General features: G+C 42.2%; 1 protein-coding gene across 1 annotated transcript in view; it reads right to left on the minus strand.

The window, feature by feature from the left end:
* The window catches only part of Agbl1 (AGBL carboxypeptidase 1), a 519,496-nt gene that overhangs the window by 363,708 nt on the left and 136,699 nt on the right, over nt 1–19,089 (minus strand). The window contains exon 6 of the mRNA XM_005077867.4: nt 13,686–13,723. Within this exon, the coding sequence (XP_005077924.4) occupies nt 13,686–13,723 (38 nt within the window). The remainder of the gene's footprint in view (nt 1–13,685; nt 13,724–19,089) is intronic.

Raw genomic sequence — 19,089 nt, forward strand, 5'->3', positions numbered from 1 at the left:
AATCAATTGATTCCCAGCAATGGGCAGCAACCTGGATGACTTATTTTGCATGCACCAATAAAGAGACCTTTTCCCTCCAAACCAAATCCTGCCACTGCTGCTTTAGGCAATAAGGCAGAAACTAAAACCATGCTCATGCCTAGGGTGGTATATTAATTCACTTGGCAATCATTTATTGAGCATCAGTGATATGCCAGTATATTTCAGGGACTATTGTTGTCACTAGGAACACAGCTAAAAACAAAATGAAGCCTCAGATCGCATGGGGCATGCATGTGTGTGAAGGCAGTGGAGGGATGCAGGTGCCAACACACACAGAAACTGAACAGTGTAAACTGAAGAGTGATTTCCAAGGACTGGGTGGGACAGATGTATGAGACTACGTGGTCAGTGAAGACTTGGCAGATGAGGCACCTGGGCCGAGACCCACATTGCAAGAAGGAGTTACAAGACAGAACCTACAACAAGAAGATTCTTGAAAACTCAGTGAGTGAAAAAACAAATCTCGCCGGGCGGTGGTGGCACATGCCTTTAATCCCAGCACTCGGGAGGCAGAGGCAGGTGGATCTCTGTGAGTTCGAAGCCAGGCTGGACCGACAGCTTCCAAAACAATACAGAGAAACCCTGTCTCAAAAAACAAAAAAAAAATCTCAGGGAAGTTAAAGCAGGGGCCAAAGTGAGGGGAGAAGTCACAGGTGCAAACATACTGTGAAAGTCATTGCAGGATACGTTACAGATGTGTACACACTGTGAGAGCCATTGCAGAGAGAAGTTACAGGTACACACACACACACACTGTGAGAGTCATTGCAGAGAGAAGTTACAGGTACACACACACACACACACACTGTGAGAATCACTGCAGAAGTTACAGGTGCGCGCGCACACACACACACACACACTGTGAGAGTCATTGCAGAAGTTACAGGTGCACACACTCACACACACACACTCTCTGAGAGTCATTGCAGAAGTTACAGGTGCACACACACACTGTGAGAATCACTGCAGAAGTTACAGGTGCACACACACACACACTCTGAGAGTCATTGTAGAAGTTACAGGTGCACACACACATACACTGTGAGAGCCATTGCAGGAGAAGTTACAGGTGTACACACACTTTGAAAGTCATGGTAAAGAGGCACACAGAAGTGAGGGAAGATTCCAGGCCCTTCTTAGTTATTATTTGCCTCTGATGCTTCTGCAAAAGAGCCCCAGGGAATGAGAAGCTTTGCCCGGAAACTTCAGGGTCATTCCCATGTGTCCACTGTGTTGCTTTGAGCTTACTCTCTCAGTGGATGAGAAGGTGGTCACTAAGCCCCAGGAATAACTGTTACTCCTGCTGAGACCCTGTGGGAAACCCTGTCCCTCACTTCACTTGGCTGCTTCCACTGTCAATTCACCAGCGGACAACACCCGAAGAAGGAAGTCAGAATTCACACTTGGAAGGAAAGAAATGTAAACTTCTTCCACCGGCCCTCTCTGACAGTTGATACAGGAGGCACCTATGTGCCGTGGTCCCTTCTGCTTTGGGCCACAATGCAGTTGAGTACTATGCACGTCAAGAAAGCAAATTCTGCGAGTTCATAGGCACTGTGTAATTCAGCCCATGCTTCATGGAACCCCAGGAGGAGCAAAGAGCACACACATCTAGCCTTCTGCCTCCAGCCTTGTCATCCAATAGCACCATCATGATGAAGTTCCAAATCCTTGCACCTTCTGCATGCTCCTTTGAACTCAAGTCCAATCACTGTCAATATTTCCATCCTCTCTCCTACCACCTGGACTATACCAGCAATGACCTCCTCCAAGACCCCTATGTCTCCCTTTTCTCTTCCTGCACAGCCCATCGTACTAAAGCACAACATGGAAGCTTTAGACACACACACACGCACACACACAGAGAGAGAGAGAGACAGACAGACAGAGAGAGAGAGAGAGAGAGAGAGAGAGAGAGAGAGAGAGAGAGAGAGAGAGAGAGAGAAAGAGAGAGAGAGAGAGAGCAAAAAGTAGACAATAATGGCTCCAGGAAAGTGTAGAAGGACTATGTGTGGTTCCAGTGGAGGTCTGGGGTTATGGACAGGAGCTAAGGAAGAGATTGAGCAGCATCTTTAACCCTCACTGTCATTTATATACACATCTCTGCCAATATTTCATTCAAAACCACTTACTTTTAAAAGATAGATATGAAACCTTCTAGAATGAAAAGAATGGGTATATTTTATTCCCAGCATACCCCATGCGTATTACACAGCTATGAGATGCTTGGCCCACCTCTCTGAGCCTGAAAAAAACAAGACTTTCTTTCTCACCTCTCATAGTGGACATCTAGGTTTGGATATTACTTATTATAGGGGCCATCCTAAGCATTGTAGGATGTTAGTAGCAGAGTGGTCTCTTTTCCATGGCTTCCAGGAGCAACCTCCCCACAGATGCGATAGTCACAATGTCTTCAGCCTCAATAAATGTTCCTTCAGGGGCAAAATCAATCAAACTGAAAGTCACCGTCTTGGAATTGTTAAATATTTACCTGTCTTACAGGACTGTTTTGGGCATTAAATAAGGTAATATATGAAAAGTTGCTTTGTCACCTGCTACTTCTAGAATCTGTAGGAAACAGCTGATGTGCATCTTGACACAAATAAATAATCACATAGTCAATCCTGGATGTGGTGAGGAAACAGTGCCTTCAGAGCTGTGCAATGTTTATCTTTTTGTCTATCCCTTTAAATCTCTGTGAGACTTTATCTTTGTCAACCCACAGCCAGTCATCAATTATGCCAGAATGATACAAGTTCTAAAATCTAAAGGGTTTACCACTCCACAGCCCCAGGTGTTAACTCCTGAGTGCCCAAAATGAAAACAAAGTAAGCGCATACTGATGGACTGTGGGGTACCAGATTTGCATGTATTTGTGTGTTTACTTATTCCTTTGCTTATTCAAATAACTTGCTCTGAATGTCTGCTGTAGAAAATGCATTAGGGTTAATGGCGTAAGAAATAAGCATTAATGGAATACAGTCCCCAGGGTTAAGGCTCACTCTCTAAAGTAGGGGTCAGCACACTGCCCACAGCCTGTTTTTATAAAGTTTTATGGGGACTCAGTCATAACTATTTCTTTATGTGCTTCCTCTAGCTGTGTCTGCCCTCTCAGGGCAAAGAGAAATAACTATAACAGAAACTGTGTGGTCCACAAACTCTAAACTATTTTCTGTTAGACCCTTCACAGAAAAGGCTTCTACAGGGAAGATGGACACTAAAAACAACCAGATGCCATTCAATGCAGAGGACAAACCTTAGGAGACTAATTTAATTTGAACAAGCCCTATCCCTATGTAACATCAACTCCTGAAGCCTCCAGTGGCAGTAATAATAAACTAACATTGACTTTTACCAAAGCTTACTAAAAATCCAATGCCCTATTCCCATTCCTGGTACATCACTTATTTCTATGTTAGTCATTATTTTTAAAGGGGACAGACCTGAGTATCTTGATAGCCATGTCTCCACGGATGCTACAATTTGACCCCACAGTGTCATGAGAGCAGACATCATAATTACTATGTAAACACTGTTCTCCACCACATCCTGCCCTTATGGAGGTTGTGTTATGCAATTATATAAAATTCATGCCCCCTTCATCTGTAGTGAGCCGGCAGTGTTTTCCCAGCTAGGGCTGCTATAATACTTTACAAGGATCAGAGGCAAAGGGTAAGGATGTAAATGAAGACAAAGACAACGGTTCATTCTTGCAAGGAGAATGGCGTTTATTATTTCAAGGGTGGAGCCTTAAATACCAAAAGCAGGTAGGGTGAAAAAACACCAAGGTCAGAAGCCTATATTCCCAGGGCCCTCTGGCAAAGGGTGGCCCAGAAACAGGAATTAGCATTTAGACAAAGGATGCACAGAAAGCAGGAACTTGCACACAGGTCTTACTGGCAGGAGGGGATGAGAAGTGCTTAGCTAACAGCTCCTAGTAACAAGCGGTCAACAGACCCCCATGGGGGAAGGGTGCTACATTCAGCCGTGACTTGGAAATTTGGACACTTTTACAGTCTTTTCAAAGGAACGCTATGGCCCAAACTTGCAGGCAAATGCTACAATAAAGGAAAAACCCTGGAGATAGAGGTAGTAAAACATAGCATCCTGTCTTTGTGTAAGAAATGACCCTAGTTAACAACTACATGGCAATAATAATTTCCAGTCAAGTTTTGTGTCAAGCAGGAGCATTGTCACTACCCTCATCCTCAGCTCTGTTAAGATCCAGGATAGTCACCTCTGAAGAGTTTGACCATCACTGGAAGGGGTTCTAGTCCTTAATGTCTCAGACTCAGTTCAATTGCTTAATTAGGCCCATTAGCCCTCAGACACTCCAAAAATGACTGAATGGGGCTTGATGATGAATATGAGAGTATGGCTTTCTCTGGGTCAAATTTCACTAGGTTTAATTTTTTCTTAATGACCACTGCTTAGAGAAGTGTGGCACACTTTTCCTGCCTCCCACAGGAAGCATCATGTCACTCCATCTCTAAGCTGTAATCCCAAACAACAGGTCAAGACTCCAAAGACTCCACACAGACATTCATTCAGAAGTTTTCAGTGTTGATTTCTTCCAGATCCCCAGAAACTTCCCTGGAAGCTGCTCAGTCTACCAGGGGTCCAGAGGTATTGGGAAAGCCGAGCTGTTTTTAACTGGGGTCTCTCCCTGTGCACCCCTTGTGTGTGTCAGCTGCACATGTGTCATTTATGCTTAGGCTTTGATGATAAAAATGGAAGATTCTGTTCCAAAGAAACCTCAACACCCGGCCAACCCTCCACTTATGGAAAAGCAACCTGAACTCAAATGCAATGGCAGAGGTCAGGTTAGATCACATAGTCAATCTACGGCTAAAACCAGAGTCCTGGGTTCCTGGCTGCAGCTGAAGGTTGGGGGGAATAAGAAGACGAGGTGCTTTGGAAGCAGCCACATCTGAGGTGGGGTTTCGCTGCCCTTGTGTTATTTGTGGGGTCTCAGCAAGCCTTTATTTTCCGCTAGCCACATCTTCCTTGCACGTATAAAACAGGCATAGTAATGTGATCATTCTATAAATGAGGACAAAGAGTCCAATGACACGTGAGCGAAGCACCCAGCAAGCGTTATTAATCACTGTCGTCACCACTGCTTGCTGTGGGTGTTCTGGTACACAGTCACTCTTTCCAACCTCTCCCACCCCCAGCTTACAGAGGGCTTACAATAGCAGTTCATTGAAATGCCATCAAACCATCAAACGGGAGGAGGGACTCCTGCACAGGGTGTGGAGCTGGAGGGCTGCTGTCCTTCCCGGCTGATCTAGGTCCTTTGCAACTTGTCACAATGTTCTAGGAGACTGGGGACCCTAACCACTAGTGTTGCTGCTGTCGAGCAGAGACAGCCTGCCAAAAGCTACTCAGGCTCCCCCGCCCTCGGTCAATCCGGCTCAATCATGCTAACACCACTAGGAAGGTAACAAATTCCATCCGCTGCTCTAACCCCAGGCTCCATTCGCCCAGCCTCCTCCCACCTCCCTTAAATAATGGCTGTGCAAATGCCTCTGAGACCATCCTCAGCTAATTTCCTTCAAGACATGCAAGCTGCTAACGCTGGGAAGCGCAGATAGTGTGCGCTAGCAAATATGGCCAAAATTAGATTAAAATAACCTCCCGATAAACAAATTACTCACCAAAAATAAATATTGGACTTGTAATGGTGGAGATAACTAGAAGAACAGCCCCACCACATGGCAGGAAGAGGAACTACAGGAGCCCCTGTCTGAAACTTAACCCACACAACCCTTAGTGTCAGACTTGGGGTGGGAGGTGGGGCAAAGGGACAACCGAGATAGTTGCAACTTTTAATTTGAACGTTTACAAAATACTTTATGTGCTTAAGCAATTTGGAAGAGAAGGGTGGACTATGAGCCCAGAAAAATAAACAGGAATATGCCAAATTGAATGTGGTATGGTGTAATAGGAGCCTGCAACCTTCCCAGTTCCTGCTCCCTTGCTCGGGCATCTCATGGCATCATCCATCAGCCTTGCCTGGTGATCACCCTCAAAGCAGCAGACATGGGCTCCTCGCACACACACACTAGCGTCGTGACACCCCCTCCCTGGGCCCTCCATTCGAATGTTATGTGGAGTAGATGGTGTAAGTTTCTGACTTAAGTAACACATGATCGTCCATAATAGTCCCCTGACACTCAAAAAGTATTTACTTAGCTTCCTTTCCGCATCTGGTTGTACCTTCTTGGGGTTAAGTGCCTAGCCTCTTGAATCTCTTCCTGGTGCAGCATGGGGCTTAGCTCATTGTCAGGTGGCCCCTGAAGCCTGCTAGCTGGATAAATTTCTTAAGCCTTCCAAGTTGCACTGCTTATAAAATGGGGATGGCAAAACTCCTTTACATGTTAAGCGTATCCACAGTGTCTGGCATAATAAGAACTCAATAGACAGGGCATATAATGTAACTGTTGTCATTTTAACCCAACACCGTGATGGATGTAGCTTGCTCTGCTGCCAATTGCAGCACTCCATCCCTGTGTGACAAGTATCATTGGAGGGAGATTTTTGGCTCCTCAATGAAGTATATTACATGCTTCCCCAGAAGCCATAGAAGAAGATATACTTGGTTTATGAACATACCACAATCACTAAGGCGCACTGAACACAAATTGTAGGAAACTGGACTCCTTCCTTATTCAATATTAATGAAGAGCAGAGCCTCTGATGTGGCCCCATATGAGGTATAAGGGTGTAGTAAGAAGCCCAACTTCCATGGGCATGCTCCAAGAAGAAAATAGACATGTTTATCTGCAGAAGTACATGATCATTGATTTCACTATGGCTAGTTCCACTTGTGTAAAACAGTGGTTTTCAACCCGTGGGTCATGATATCAGCTATCCTGAATATCAGCTATTTACATTATGATTCATAACAGTGGCAAAATTACAGTTATAAAGTAGCAATGGAAATAATTTTATGGTTGGGTGTCACCACAGCATACAGAACAGTGTTAAAGGGTCAAAGCTTTAGCAAGGCTGAGAACCACTTTACACTGTAACAGATTAAGTGGGTGGTATTCAGACATCCCCTGACAGAGGCACATGTGCCCAGATCTAAGAAGAGCCCTGTGCCCTGGCTGTCAGAGCTCTGCGGGGCTTGCCACTTCTGCCCACTCCTCAGTTTTCCTCTATGGGAAGGCGAGGGACAAGTAAAATCAATAATTTGCAGGGTGTCTGGGGTCATATGTTTCTAACAATGTCCCTTAATTACCTTGCAGAGGATCCATGAGAACTGGATTGACAAGGATAAGCTCTCTACCCTGCAAATACACATGTTTGGCAGAGCATGATGGGTCATGCCTGTTGTCTAGACACTAAAAGGCTGAGGTCAGAGGATAATGAGTTCAAGTTCAGCCTAGACACACAGTAAGTTCTAGGCCAGCCTACTCTAAAGGAGTGAGACTATGTTTCCAAAAGAAGAAAGAGAGAGGGAGGAAGAAAGGGAAGGAGGGTAAAGAAAAAGAGAGTGGAGGGGAAGGGAAGGGAGGGAAGGGAAGGGAGGGAAGGAGAGGGAAGGGAAGGGAAGGGAAGGAAAGGGGGAAGACATTTCACTCTGCTTAGCCTGTCTGCCATGTGTCAAATTTCACAACATACTGTGCATGATAAATATAGATATTACTATAAATTAATCAAAAAATAAATAATGACTAGGTTGGGAAGATAGATGAGTTGACTGGTAAAGTGATTATTGTGCAAGCATGAGTACTTAAGTGTAATTCGATCTCCAGCAGCCACACAAAAGCACCAGGTATGGTATGGTGAGGCCCATGTTTGTAATCCCCGGACTGGGGAGGTAGAGAGAAATAGATGCCTAGGGCTCACTTGGAAAGCTCCAGGTTGAGTCAGAAACTGTTTTCAAAAGGCAAGATGGAAAGTGACTGAGGAACAGCTTCTGAAGTTGTCCTCTAGCTCCCGCATACAAGTGAACTCACACAAGTGTACCTGTATACACACACACACACACATACACACACACACACACACACACACAGTGAGTGAGAGAGGGGGGAGGAAGAGAGAGAGAGATTAAAAGACAAATGTTTGAAGAACTGCAAGGAAAACTCAAGGTTTTACAGCTGTGGCAGTCTGACTGACATCAGGAAGCATGATGTCTGGGCAATCTGGAGTAGCAGGCTTGTCAATGCAGGACAGTGCTCCTGTAGGGAAAGTCACAGACAATGTGGAAGCATGGGATAAGCACATCCGTGCAGTGAAGGCTGCACCAATCTGCTGGTATTTGTATATGGCCACCAGACCAAAGGGGACACAAAGGCAACCATCTTCAAACACACATCCACAGAGATGCCAGCAAGCCCAGTATCTTTGGTAAACCTTGAAATTGGTTCATCTTGGGAATTTTGCAGTAGTGCAAACATCTGGCCACCATGTCCTACAGTGTCTGCACTGTTGACCACCAGGCTACACCAAGTGTTCATTCTGGGCATGAGGCTGTCTGGCCGTGATAGGCCTCTCACTGTTTACAAGGTTTGCCCTTCCTTCCTGTTCTCTGTAAGAACACTGCTGAAGGCTCTCCCCTGAGAACCAGACAGATAGAACATTAACTAGGAAGGGCTTTGAGATGTCTCATCTTCCTGCCAAACTTTCCATTAGTTCTCTTGTATATTCCCCTCCCTCCTTTTTTCTCCATGTTTCTTCCTCTGCTAACTTCTCTCAGCCTCCTTCCATTCCCTAACTTCTGCAAACTCCCAGAGTCTTCTAAATGCTAATTCCTAAGTAGGAGAGCCGTATGAAGGAGACTCCTCATTCCCTTAGTAAGATTTAGGGCCTGAACCAGACAGAAGGTGTTTCCTTGTTGCAAGATTATGACCTTTAAATCTGGGCAGCAAGGTTAATGCCAAGACATTATTGGAAGATTCATCCCTGGGGCCAGCACAAATCAACTCTAATCCCATCGCTGCTCCTCATTCAAGGGCTGCTTCCAGGGTCACAATTTTTCATAAATACATTCATGGTTAATGCATGCGGAAAGGAGGTTAAGAAACAAAAAGGAAGAGGGAGGGGCTGTGGGGACGATGATGTCAAGAGAGGGCTAGGTAAGTGCTGGAGAAGGGCAGAGAGAAAAGCAGAGAAACCAAAGCATGGTGGAGGGAGGAAGAAAAGAAGCAAGAGAGAGAGAGCACACACAAGATGTTGTTTTGGCTTGTTAGAAAAAGCCAACACAAGCAATTGAAGCAGTGTGATTTCTTAATCAAGGCTTTATTAAATTTTGTTAATAAAAAGCTAAGTGCTTTTGGATAGAATAAAACACAGAAAGGCAAGTTCTTGGTACAGGAACATTCAGTGGAGAATTTGTGCATGCGTGAGCACAGAAAAGAACTGATTTGAGGAACAATGTGGAATTTAGATCAGGCCATTCTAATATAAAAGACGGAAATAAATGGACTCTTGTATACACAGTGACTTTTTTTTTCATTTATAGTGTCAAATGGCTGAGACAACTGGGCAAGAGGCCTGATTTCTGAGCAAAATTTGCCTGCCTGGGAATTGAAAGAAATGTGAAATACCTTTTGCTTCATTTCTCTTCCATGTATCCTATGCCAGTTTCCCCTGAAGTCTCTGTTCAATAAGGGAGAGAGAGCCAACAAAAAATAGTGAACTCTCTCAAATGTGATCCAACATTCTTTCCTTTCCCTGTGTCCCTACTATGGGAAAGCCCCACACCTCCTGAAACTCTGAGTCCTGCTTTTTCTGACACTGGTGGGGATCAACTGCAGTCATTCACAAATAAATGGGGTCCCGGTGACCTCAGAATCCCAAGCCTGTCCTAGTATTGACTATCATAGAAGTACTGACTATGTCCAAGCAGTAAATATTTTGATCTAGTTTATTTAGATGGGGCAATGTCCTCTGTTTGTAATGCAGTTACTGAGATCTACTGCAACTGCCAACTTTTATACTCACTCACAAGTAAACATCAATGCCAGAAGAACTGCCACCTAAAAGAAGTATGTCTTTTATAGACTAAGTTTAACTATCATTCCAGGAGATCTGTGCCACATACAGTTTGAATTTTAGACATAATCTAACTTCCTAAATTTAAGTTCAACAGAAAGGAACTCACTCTGCAATTCAAATGAAAAGGAAATCCATGCTGAGGTTTAGCTACACATGACATGTAGATATCATAAAGTGACTAGAAACTTCCAAGATACTCAAAATACTACAGGAACTCCAGCCTACCTGGATTGGTGTCATCTACATCCAGATACGTGATCCATGTATAAACATTGGTTAGGCTAGTAGTCAATGATGGCAACTGTTTGGCAGGCTGTGATTGCTCTTCAAGTTTCAAGTCCAGGGTCCAAATTTTCCATCTAAGTGCAGCCTTCTTTTGTGCTGAGCTCATATATAATCTCAGAACCCTTCTACCTACACATTAGAGTTGCCACTTGTGATAAAAAACCTACCTGCCTTCTTCATTCCAAGACTTTCCAGATCTAACCCAGCAGGTTTCTCTCCAAGTAATTTGTTAATGTTCATAACAACGGTCTCCCTTCTGAGTTCTTACTGCTTATGAATGCATATAAATGGTGCTTGATGTTGGGGAATCTTAGATGAATTATGAAAGATAAAAATGTTTATGAAATGCCAAGAAAGAACCCTTTGAAATTTTGGGTAGATTTCAGTTCGTGGGTGTACCCAAGTAGGTATTGGTAGTTCTCAAAAAAGAAGCAGGGTCAGGTAGGTTGCTATATCTAAACACAATGCTAGGTGCTATTACATAGAGATCAGGGGAGTTACTAAATAGTCCACAATGCATAGAGCAGATCCTGACAAGAAGGAAATATTGAATCCAAAATGCCAATGGTGGCCATTTGAGAGACTGACATACATGAAAGTTTCATATTTAGTGTGAGAAAGAATATAAGAGAGCCTCTGATGCAACTGTCTCATGGTATAAATAACCATGGTCCCAGTCAGGCAAAGACTCATGTGGATAGCTCAGCAGAATTAGCAGATAACCCCATGTATCTTCCTAATGGGACAGGAAAGCCTGCTTTATATGTATAAGGCAGCAGGCTTTCAGTTCCCTAACAGTCTGTTAGTAAAATAAACAGAGATTAGAACTACAAATGTTAAGACCATTGATTCTAAGCATAGATTGTTAGATTTAGGTTGTAAAGAGCAATATCACTATTTCATGTGGGTAAACATCACAAATCATTCAATTAATTGCAATCAACAAATATATACTTTAAGCTTTGTTGTGCTGCTACAAAAAAAACACATCATCAATATAAATGACCCCTGTTCCTTAAAATCTTCTACTGAGAGACAAGGACAAAAACAACTTCAGGACTGTGAAGTCAGTGCTGAAGCAGGAGAGCCTATGTGAACAGAGAGCAGCAGTGCCTAACGAAGTTATGGAAGAAAGATTCTTCAGAGAATGTGAGTTAGAGACAACCTCTTAAACAGTGGTTCTCAGCCTGTGGATTGTGACCCTTTGAGGGATCAAATGATTTTTTCCACAGGGGTTGCCTAAGACCATCATAAAACACAGATATTTACATTCAATTCATACCAGTATCAAAATTACAGTTATGAAGTAACAACAAAATAATTTATTGGGGTTCACCACAACTGAGGAACTGTATTAAAGGATCACAACATTAGGAAGGTTGAGAACCACTGCTCTAAAAGAAGAATGTAAGTTAGAAAGTCCTGTACCACTGCAGTCTCAGTTAAGCACAGCTAGTGTGCAGAAACCTAGGCACAGTGTATAATGGAGTCCATTCATACTCATACATACTATAGTCATTTCCTAGTCCAATAGACCATGATCCTTAACTCTAAAGTTGAGGAAAATGGGTCTAATTTCAGATTTTTCACATGATAGGTACACATTATGAAAGGATGCATAACTTCAAGCTTAAGGGCTAAATAGGTATGTATGTTAGAGGTAAGATGGCTAAAAGGATGTGTATGTTAGAGGTAAGTATAGCTCTCAGGGATCCCTTCCCAGGACTCATCAAGTTTTCCACTGCCAAAGCTGGACTGGGAGGACTCAGGAGAAAGCTACTGGCCAAAAGCATGGTATTCAATTATTAACGCAATGGACAATGCTCATTGCCTTCATATTTCTCACCCTGACGCATCAAACACCAAGCATTAGAGTGGAGAATGATACCATGTGCCATAATAAGACTCAAGGTGTTAAACCTGTAATAATTCCACTCTGAAGAACCAGTGCTCCTTCCCAGAACCCACAAGTAACATCTTTTCACCTTAGGAACTCCATAGACTCCCTTCCCCCTTCCCATTCAGCTCTCATTGCCTGTAGTCTACCGCATGCTTTAAAGCTGTGTTTGTGGGTAGATTTGGACACTATATGAAGCTCCGATCAACCAAATGAATTCAAGATTCGTTTTTCTCTTCAGTCTATAAAAGGAATCATCATATGTTTGACTTTTTCTCCATGCTTCTGGTTGACAGAGATGTATGGTTGGTGGAGAAAGAGGGTTTTTTTAATTTTTATTTATTTATTTATAAGTTTTATTAAAGTTCACCTATTACCCACAGGCCTCAGGCTCCCTATAGAGAAACAAATATCACCAATGAAGAATATGGTTTCTAAGGTGCCAAATTAAAACAGATGAAGCGGTAAGGAGAGGAGGAATAAAAACATTAAGCCAAGATTTCACTCCCAAGTGCATCATACCGTCTATTATATTGCACACGTGAAATTGACTCCCAATGTAATTAGGCTAAGGCTATGAGGCAAGAAAAAAAAGATCTTCACAATAATTCAGACCCTTCAAGCTATTCTTTTGCAATCACTCATATAGCTGGAGAAAGAAATAACTTTTTAATAAAAAAAGAAAGAAACTTAGCAATATCTACATTGTCCAAGTAATTCCCAACACCCTACCTTCCCAAGCACATAGAGTCATGAGCTAAGTTAAAAACCAAATACAAGAATCTGCTACCTACCCAGTTATAACCTTTCTTCCACTGGACAGTCCACAGACTGGGATTTATTCTAGTAATGCTGAAGGAATGCTTCCTGTGTCAGAAGGAATTGAAGAGTCCCCAGGGCTGCAACAGACAGCTTACTTCCCTTGTAGGGAAGGCTGTCTTTGTCTTAGCTATTTTTCTTGTTGCTGTGATAAAAATACTCTGACAAAAGCAACTCAAGGGAGAAAAGGTTTATCTTGGCCCAGAGTTCAAGGTACAGTTCATTATGGCAGAGAAATCAAGGCGCCAGGAGCTTGAAGCGGCTGGCCATTTTCACCCACAGCCAAGAAGCAGAGAGCAATAAATGATCTCTACCAGTAAATGATGACACCCATATTGACCAGATTTCCCTACCTCAATTAATTCAATCATGGTAATCCTTTAGAGGAGGCCAAGAGACCGTTATCTCAGGTGATTCTAGAGTCGGTTAACTTGACAATCAACACTAATGGTCATGTATTATAAGTGGACATGTCCATGTGGAGATATAATCACGTTCTTTTCTACAGCCATCAAATTCTTTTCTTTCTCCACTAGACTCAGAGCACTGCTCTCTATTTCTTCGTAGGTCAGAACAGAGCCATGGAACAAATGCAAAGAGATAACCCCCCTTTTAAAGGAATGCTTACTGGATTTCAGCAATGCTGCCAGAACTTCTGTGGCTGCCCTGGAGAGAAAGAAAGAAAAGTGAAAAGTCAATGTTCAGTGGTCTTTTTTTGTTAGCTCATGGACCCCATTGGCAGCATGTCCATGGCTGCCACCTATCAGACTAATTATTAACCACGTATAAGGTATTCTATTGAACTCTGCTGACCATTAAAGAGGCATAAATGTAGAAATCACATTAAGTGAGGTGTCTATCTTCCAAATGGGTCTCAGGGGGCCCCCTGCTGCTGAAAATATCCTTCCTCCCTCCTATTGCTTCCCACCGCCCACCAACTTCGTTGCCCAGCAGTCTTCTTTTTTTAAACTGCTGCTCATACCAGCCAGTGTGCTTGTCAGTTTCTTGATTTGTACCTGAAAACATGTGGATATTCTCAAGAATGATTGGGAGGAAGGGGAAGAGGCACACTGAACACAGCAGTTCAGTGCAAACTTCCTGAACCACTAGTGTCTCTGGGGATGCACTGGAAAACGTGCACCTATAGGGATGAGAGGCTGTTTCCTTAAGAAGGAAGACCATTGCTGGAAATTTTCCTCTAAGTGCATTGCTTGGGCCCACAGAAGAATCCACAACCTCTCCAGCAAAAATCAGAGGAGAATAAAAACATCTCTTGTTTCACGTCTTAGTGACCCTTCAATTGGTTCCCGAAATCTGAGAATACACAAAGCTATGCCACTGCTATCCTTTGAATACATCCTCTAAAACTTATTTACTGGGGACTTAATTCATGCATCCATGGTATTTTGATGTGAGGCTATGGAACACTGACTGAAATTACATGGGATGATGAGGTTAGGGTCCCAGAATTGCATCTGTGGCTTGATTAGCCTTGCTACTCAGTGTGTGAGTCTCTGCCTACAACCTCACATTTGCTGAGACCCAAGGAGAAATGTACAATTTGCAGCCAACTCCTGATCTCTTGAATTAGAATCCTGTTCTACCAAAGCCTCATGTGCACCTTGAGGGCTATTAATAATGAGTTTAGAGGATGCATCAATGTGATCCCTATCCACCCACCTGGTGATCCAGGAGTAGGTGGAGTAGGTGGCTTGCTGGAACAGTCACAAACCTTTCCTGCCTTCAGATTCACATATTTCCCTTCTCTCCTAATCTGGTTCAAAGACGTTAATTTGGCTGCTCTACTCTTTCCTCTAATTACTGAACTACTTCCCCGACTTCCAATTCCCTTCATGTCCTATCCCAGCCTAGTTCCTATGTTCTGTAGCACTTGGATACTGTAAATCTCCATGAAGTTATGAGTGGGATTGCAGAAGCCAAAATTCAAATAGGAAAAAGAGATGGCTATTAGTAACTAATGGGAGAGTCTCCCAGTGGAATCTGACCTCACACATCTTGCGATCTTCCTGGGCTGGTTTCACTGAGTTGAATGATGGTCTCTGCTGTGAGTTTGCACTAAGGGCTGTGAGTAACAGCCTTTCAATGTTATAGAAGTCCTGAAGAAAGAAGTTCTTTCTTTCTATTTTATTCTCCTTTTCCCATTCATTTGTCTTCTTAGCACTGCTGACTCTGTTTACAGTATTAGACAACATACTGCAAAGAACACCTCAAGGTAAGGAATTAGCCAATGAGAGATTCTGTAGGACAGTAGGAGGAATGGAGTCCTGGTTTGGGGCACAGGTCTATTCACTTGTGTGTGTAACATAGAAAGGACAATCCAATCCCTCTGGCCTGTTTCCCCAATCTTCTGAGGTGATCATATGACTGCTTCATAAGCCTTAGAAGAAATTACTAGAATCACATGTACTAAATCTCTTCTTAAAAATAACAAACAGCATTCCTCCAAGATTCATTTTGTGGTGCTCTCTAAGCCAGTGTTTTCCTCTGTAGGTATCACAGTCTATTTTCTGTTACTATGAAAAAATGCATGAGACTTCATAATTTAGAATGAACAGAGGTTTATTTAGCTCATTGTGTTAGAGTCTGGTAAATCTAAGAGTATGGACCCAACAGGTTCCTGATACTAGATTATGCCTTCTTGAGAAATAGCACAGCAAAGAACATTACATTAGCAAAGCAGAAAAGCACCTAACCTAGTCTTAGATCACCAGTCAGGTCTAGAAGGACAAACTACTTGGTATGACTTATTTTCATAACATTTTCACTATGGGAAAAGACATAAGACAATAGATTTAGGGGACACAGTAGAGGTGAGCAGACAGGAGGGGCTAAAGGAAAATTAGAGTCTTGCTGTTCAGAATATGAGTCTTTCCCAGGAACCTCATATTTGTTAAGAGTCCAACAGAAATGCAGAATATCAAGTCTGTTCCATGACCTGATGAATCAGAATCCTGTGTTAACAAATCATCACATGCGCATGGAAGCTTGTCAACAAATCATTCAGCCAGGAATCAATGGGCTTGGTCATTCTTTGCTTGTTGTTGGGGGACATTAAAGATGACTCCAGATCTTAATTCTCTAGGAAGTATCAAATAGCATGATGATATAACAAATAAATATGATGCCAAATGTTGACAAATGTTGACACTCTATGACATGGTCAGTGCTGCAATCAAATTGAAGCTGGTTCCTGATGCACAAGGGAAGATTTATTGCTTTGGAGGCCATGATTTGGCACTCGACATTTAGTTAGTGTCACAAAGAACACACTTAGGGAAAAATAATGGAGGTCATAGTTAAGGTCGAAGTCCAACAGTATAAAGAATTCAAATTTAATCCTTTAGATGAGACATTGTTTGTTTCCATTAATTAAAAGGTATGATGTCAGTGATGGAAAACCGAGATGAACACTATACTCACAAAACATAGTTACAGAATGCAAAAGAGAGGAAAGAGCTGAGTGACTCCCTGAAATATTTGCCTGGGTAAATCTAAGCATAAGAAAGTCACTGAGTGACAAAGAAGGGAAGGTACATTAGAGAAAACAATGGCTTTCATTTAGGACATGCTAGGTTCAAGGTAATCTATGAAAAAGCTACCGAAAACTGGTCAGAATACTGCTGTAGGCATTCATCTACAATTCTAGAGGGCACTCAGACGTGGGACTATTTATTTAATAATTTCTACAATAGCTACAGTAGTTTGTAGCCTGGGGAATGGATATCTTTAAGAAAATTCAACCAAAAGCAGAACAGAGGGTTAGCAAAAAAAAAAATCATCCACACCAAAGGAAAGAACGTGCAGCCAGGGAAGGTAGTGGAGTGGGAACTGGGCAGGAGACAGATTGGGGGAGGGATATTTGGATATTTAGCTTAGAAAATAAACGTTACTAGATGGCCTAGGTCCAACGCTTTCCCAAACTTCAATCTGTGGCTGTGCGGTAGGTTTCAAAAATCAGTTTTATTGGTTTTTAAATTTATTAGATTTGTAATAAAATATATTGAAGCACAATGTAATATATTAATGTCCTGAGAAACTTTTATGCTTTTATTTCAGTGTGTGTGTGTGTGTGTGTGTGTGTGTGTGTGTGTGTGTGTGTGTTTATTGGGAATATGATACAAATGCTTTGCTTCAAAGAAAGAAGTAAGAAGGATGTTGTTTGCTGTGTAATACCTGTGTAAGCTTTAAAGAAGAACAAATATCTAGAATTAACTAATGAGTAACTGAGAACATTCTATATTCCAGTGGTTCCCTGGCATATGGAACCCAGATCACTGCATGAATCCTACCAAGAGGCTCTTTGGCTTTGATCTCCTCAATGGGCAAGGGTGTAGCCATGATGCACTGTCTGAGCAAGGCTCCCCTGATCTGTTTCAGTGCAACATTAAAAATAATAACACTCAGCAGAACTCAGATAACTACTTTGATCAACTGATGCCTATACCAACAAAAAGGAACATTTAGTTGGGTGTGGTAACATAGCCTTGTAATAGCAGCATTTGAGAGGCTGAAATAGGAAGATCATGAGTTCTAGGACAGACTAAACTACATGGTGAGACCTCACCTCAAAACAAACAAAAGTAAAAAATTGGGCAACTGAGCTTAAACAAATAAGAAAACTTACCCACTTCCACTTAAAAGAAACCAAGACCATTGCATTGGGCAAGTGAACTGGAGCCCCATTTTGTGCCTTTGAGATACCATACTGCCTCCTTCTGGATGTGAGTATCTGGCAGCCATCATTCTGGTAGACCCACCAACTGATTCTAGGAAAGGATAGGCAGGGAATTTTTCCTTACGTTTGTCATTTCTTAAGTTCACCATTCTTTACAACCACCTCATGCTGTCTGAGTGCTGACTGGACTGTCTTATGGAATGGAAAGTAAAATCTTCCAGCTTTCTCTGTGTTCCTATTACCGAATGGGTCATATGGGAAATTTTCAAAGAATGTATTGATCCAAAAACCTACAACAACACACAAAGACAGTGGAACAATTTTTGTTCTATCCATTCTTCAAAGCAGAATACCCCAGGTCAAGATTTGGGACACCACAAATACTCCCATTTTCATAGCAAAGACTAAGGCTAAACTGTTGGCAGATTTATAAATATTCTCCTGTCAAGAATTTACAAAAGAGCCACAGAGTTGTAACAATGCAATTTACTTCCTGAAATAAATTTTAAGAGCCATTTACTAGAGAGTCTTTAATAACCGTCACCACTATTTAGGGAGCCTTTACAAGTGTCAAATGCTACATGTCCTGTATTCATCAGCATACATCAATTTTGGACTTCACAGGAATTACAGATGATGACATTACTCGGTACAGGATAAATAGCCCACCTAATGCCCTGCAGCTAGCTAGCAAGTTGCACATTGAGGCACAAGTCTCCTTCTGCCTCACTCTAAGCTTGGTCCTCAATTTTGTTCCACTTTCAACATAATTCTAGAATGGGTACAAAATAACTCTCTGTAACTTCTTTATCTTGCAGATATGGGCTAGAGTTTATGGTCAGCTGACAGAAGCAAGGTCCTAGGGTCAATGCATAACAATGAAGCAAGTTTGCCCAGCTGAGTCAACTGCTTGACTCAGCTCTATATAGAACAATCATACTACATTTGAGACTTAGAAATTCAATGGTGGCCATGGAGACAAGGACAGAGAACTTCACTGAAGGCAGGTCTTGAATGTGTCATTTGTTCTAATAATAGGTTTACTGAGCATCAACTACATACCAGAACTAATTGAAAGAACACATATTGTATTCAAAGAGTTTATTATCTTGGGGGCTACAGCTAAATAAATAGTAAATAGTAGTGTTTTTATATAATCCACAAACTTTAGATTGTCAAATAATAAATGGTATTTTAAAAGTAAGGCAAGGGCTGGGGATACAGCAGATAAGAACTCTCATTGTCCTTGCAGATGGCTCAGATTTGCTTCCCAGAAGCCACATGGTGACACACAACCATCCATAACTGCAGTTCCAAGGAATGGTTGAATGCATCA

The sequence above is a fragment of the Mesocricetus auratus genome, unplaced genomic scaffold (assembly GCF_017639785.1).
Source record: "Mesocricetus auratus isolate SY011 unplaced genomic scaffold, BCM_Maur_2.0 Super-Scaffold_4256, whole genome shotgun sequence".
NCBI classification, from domain to species: domain Eukaryota; kingdom Metazoa; phylum Chordata; class Mammalia; order Rodentia; family Cricetidae; genus Mesocricetus; species Mesocricetus auratus.